The 4,467-nt window shown below is 40.1% G+C and overlaps 1 protein-coding gene across 1 annotated transcript; it reads right to left on the bottom strand.

The window, feature by feature from the left end:
• Window positions 1-675: 675 nt before the first annotated feature.
• Window positions 676-2,322, bottom strand: LOC125869888 (uncharacterized). Its single transcript, XM_049550293.1, has 3 exons — window positions 2,194-2,322; window positions 1,933-2,149; window positions 676-1,607 (listed from the first exon to the last, which is right to left on the bottom strand). Exons 1-3 carry the CDS (start codon window positions 2,320-2,322, stop codon window positions 676-678), a joined length of 1,278 nt encoding a protein of 425 aa, XP_049406250.1.
• Between the last annotated feature and the right edge of the window lie 2,145 nt (window positions 2,323-4,467).

Below are 4,467 nucleotides of genomic sequence, written 5' to 3'. Positions count from 1 at the left end.
TTCGAATGTATCCCCTACGACTGAGAAGTCGTCCATGAACACTTCCATAGAGTCTTCGACCATAACTGCAAAAATAGACAGCATGCAACGCTGAAATGTTGTTGGGGCATTACATAGCCCGAATGGAATCCTTTCAAATGTGAATGTTCCATAAGGGCAAGTAAAAGTGGTTTTCTCTTGATCTTTCGGCGCAATAGAGATTTGATTGTGACCGGAGTACCCATCCAGAAAACTACACCACCCTCTTTCTAATAATCGGTCAAGCATCTGATCCATAAATGGCATTGGAAAATGATCTTTTTCAGTCCATGAGTTAAGCTTTCGGTAGTCCATGCATACTCTCCACCCAGTCACTGGTCTTGTTGGAACAAGTTCTCCTTTTGTATTTGGGACTACGGTTATACCCATTTTTTTTGGTACACATTGCACCGGACTTACCCACTTACTATCTGCAATAGGGTAGATCACTCCCGCATCTAGCCACTTGATGATCTCCTTTTTTACCCCCTCTTGCATTGGAGGGTTCAATCTCCATTGATGTTCCACACTAGGTTTACATTCACTATCGAGCCGAATCTTGTGACTACAGATGCTAGGAGGAATTCCTACTATATCGGCTATTGTACATCCAATAGCTTTTATATGCTTCCGCAGTACTTCAATGAGCAATTTCTCCTACTTTTCAAGAAGATTGGCAGCGATAATTACCGGCAAAGTATTATTGGCTCCTAAGAAGGCATATTTGAAATGAGAGGGTAGGGCTTTTAACTCCAGATTTGGTGGTTCTTCTGTCGATGGATTTGCAAGGGGACGTTCTCTATTTTTCAGGTCGATATCCAACTTGATTGGATTCCTTGAATATGCTCCTAATCTTGATAAAGCAGCTACCACTTCCTCGTAGCCCTGAACTTCGGATTCATCATAATTGGCAAGTACAGATTCAAGGTATTCATTCTTGCGCATTAAATGACTTACACTTTCCACTTCATCATCTATCACATCCTCGGTAGACACCACATGGATATTACTTGGTTGCTTCATAGATTTACAGATATTAAAGGTCACCTCATCATTGTTCACACGAAACTTCAATTTCCCGCTTTCAACATCCACCAATGCTCTCCCGGTAGCTAAGAATGGCCTTCCTAAAATAATGGGGATTTCAGCATCTATTTCACAATCTAGAATCACAAAATTAGCTGGAAAGATGAACCGGTCCACTTTTACTAATATGTCATAGAGTATCCCCACTAGGTGCTTGATTAATCGATCAGCCATAAGGAGTCTCATTGTGGTTGCCTTTGGTTCCCCCAAATCAAGTTGTTTGTATATTTCATAAGGCATCAAGTTGATGCTTGCTCCCAAATCGCACAAGGCTTTAGCAAATTGGAGCATGCCAATTGTGCAAGGGATTATGAACGCCCCAGGATCTTCTCTCTTAATGATTGAATCATTTGTCATAATTGCACTGCAACTATGGGGCACCGTAATTGTTTCATAGTCCAAGCTCCTTTTCTTGGTAACAAGTTCTTTCATGAATTTGGCATATCCCAACATTTCCAACAATGCTTCTACCAGAGGAATGTTAATTGATAAGCTCTTGAATACTGACAAAACAATTTGAACTTCTCATCTTTATTCTACTTTTTCAAACGTTGGGGAAATGGTGGAGGTATCTTGGGTAAAGGCTGCATGACTTTTGGAACTTGAACTTGTTGCTCTGCTTCCTCATGTGGTTCTTTAGTAAGGCTTTGTCGAATAGGTAAATCTTGTTCCTCCACATCTTGTCTCTCTTCATGTTTTTGAGGATCCTCATCTCCATCATATCCCCTATTGCCACCTTACCGCTACAGGTAACTACTGCCAGCTCTCTTTCAATATAGTCCATTGGTGTTTTGGATGTTAATTGAGTTGATAATAGACTCAACTTACGTTCCAGCATTTTGATGGCATGGGCATGGGAAGTTACTTTACTGTTCAATGATGAAAAGTCATCTTTCATTCCCTTTAGCAAATCATCAGACCCCTCAACTTTAATGAGTATACACGATAGCAAATCATTTATCCGAGGACTACTTGCACTCCCTTTAGATTTTGGGCTTTCACTCAAGTGAGTATGGTCCTCCTGATCATCCTGCTCAGCCCAATCCTACCAATATTTCCTTGATTCTTCACCCCTATAATAGTTCCAACCTTGATTCCTGCCCCGTGGTTGATAGCGTGGGTGGAAACCCTCCTCGTATCTTCTGGAGTTCCAACCTTGATTCTCCCCCGGTCTTGAGTAATCGGAAAAAGAACCCTCATCAACTCGAAATACTCCATGTGTCCCTTTCATGTGCTCTTGTAGGATTTCTATTTGAGATAACATCTTCTTGATGTTTTCGTCCCTCTCCCTTTCTTTTTCAATTTGTTCTTGTGTTAATCGGAAACATAATAGGGAAACTTGATCATCTTTGGTATGCCATGTCTGGTTTACTTTAGTCATACGATCTAGGAGAAATGAGGCTACTTCAAATGATTGTAACATTATTCCTCCTTGCACCAATTGATTAGCTATCCCTTTATTAACTGAGTCCAGACTATGGTAAAAGTATTGGACCAGCAATTCACCTGGTAGCCCATCCGTTGGGCACTTACGCAAAGATCTCTTGAACCTTGTCCATGACTCGTGATTAGTTCACCCTGTTATTGCTTGAAATTCTGAATATCGTCTCTTAGTTTCATCATTCTTAATGGAGGAAAGAATCTTTCGTGAAATGTCATAACCAACTCATCCCTTGATTTGATGGGGTTGTTTGGGCACTCAACCAACTATTTAGTGGCTCCCCTAGTCAATGATAATGGAAATAAGAGACACCGTATGGATTCTTGAGATAGGTTCTTGACTGATAAAGGGGTGCACACTTCCACAAAGCTTCATACATGTTTGGCGGATCTTCATGCTCTAACCCTCCAAATAAACATCTCGAATGTGTGAATTGGATGTTCCACTAGTGACTTTGAACATTACATTTTCGTTTTCTTGTGGCATGCAAATTTCACCCATCTCACCCACGTCGGTCGGGTGATAAACACTATTAGCATCATTGATGTCGTCTTGATGAAAAACACCACCCGCTGAGTGATCTGCTAGGCAGTTATTATCCCCGTTTGCATTCATATGGCCTGTTGTGGCACAAAAATACTCAAAACAAAATTGGAAATTAAATTAGTAAACTACAACTAAAAAGAACAAAAATTCTACTAATCTAAAAATTCTCAAACAACACCACTCCCCGGTAGTGGCGCCATTTTGATGCTTATCATGACCAACGACACTAACCTACAATATGAACGTCTACGATCGTCGATAATATAGTAACCCAACTAAGGGTTGGGGTCGTGTCCCAAGGGAGTAGTTTTGAGAATTAGTTGAAAAATAAAATTAAGTTCAAACTAGTCGTAGCTAAAGACATTCATGATTAAAAACATTGTAAATTAAAAGGGGTGACACAAAGGTGTCAAATATCAAATTGGGGTTTTGTCACAAGTAGTAAAAGAACAAAAAAAATAAGAAGATCAAGTATGGGGACAAGTTCTTGGGGTGTGACCGCAATACAAGTTGAGATAAATCGTTGGGTACATGCTTTAGATAGGAAATTTGCAAGATAATAGTGACTAGGTTAAGCTTTAGATGGAAATAAGTTCCCCGTTGGACAACTTACCACGTTTTAAATGTCTTCCTCTCGGACACCCATTAGCCGCATGAAGGCCTGCCCATGCCTTACCCCACTCACTCTCTCGAGTTAAATGTTAGGATATGGGACTAGGCCTCACCCTCTCAGGCTGAACCTCATGTTGACCCACTCCTTAGGCCATCAGTCTAGCGGTCGCGACCTCCCTCTCAGGCAAGCCAAAAACAGATGGGTGGTTTTGTATTTGCAACTACAAAACCATTAAATTAAACCACCACCACTAGGTGAAATCACCATTAAAATACTTCTATATAATAAGAAAGAAAGACCGAACAACAATATCAACACATAATCACACCCCAAGAATGGGGATTTTTAGCCACACATCAAGAAATAATAAAATACACCTCAAATGTTACTAAAATCAAATGGGTGTAAGGAATTAAACTTTGATTTAAGGAAAGGAAGAAGAATGGAGAAGACCCACTTCCAACTTGGGAAAGATGAAATCCTTCTTTCTTCAAGTCTCCCAAAAAAACCCTCTCCAAACTGGAGAGAAAATATCCCAAAAAGCACTATTCTATTTTGGATATTATAATAAATGTTCGAATCCCAAATATTAATTACAATTTTAGTATTTATAGACTTTAGAAAATAGTACTGGCAGATCTTTTGGCGAGGTTAGTCGAAATCACAGATAAACTCGGCGATTCGCCCTTTGCTGTAGTTCGTCACCATCTTGCACTAGCCTTCAGCATAGTCGTGCTCTATGTCTTTGGGCGACCTAGTACTA

The sequence above is a fragment of the Solanum stenotomum genome, chromosome 7, assembly GCF_019186545.1.
Source record: "Solanum stenotomum isolate F172 chromosome 7, ASM1918654v1, whole genome shotgun sequence".
NCBI classification, from domain to species: Eukaryota; Viridiplantae; Streptophyta; class Magnoliopsida; order Solanales; family Solanaceae; genus Solanum; species Solanum stenotomum.
Note: the sequence above shows the minus strand (reverse complement) of the source record. Positions and strands in the feature narration are given on the sequence as shown.

Excerpts from the sequence above, each read along its gene's own strand:
- LOC125869888 (XM_049550293.1), bottom strand. The coding sequence starts at position 2,322 with ATGGAGTATTTCGAGTTGATGAGGGTTCTTTTTCCGATTACTCAAGAC. Across the intron at positions 2,150-2,193 it reads ACCACGGGGCAGGAATCAAG|GATTGGGCTGAGCAGGATGA; the intron begins GTTGGAACTATT and ends AAATATTGGTAG. Across the intron at positions 1,608-1,932 it reads TGCCATCAAAATGCTGGAAC|TATTCAAGAGCTTATCAATT; the intron begins GTAAGTTGAGTC and ends TTGTTTTGTCAG.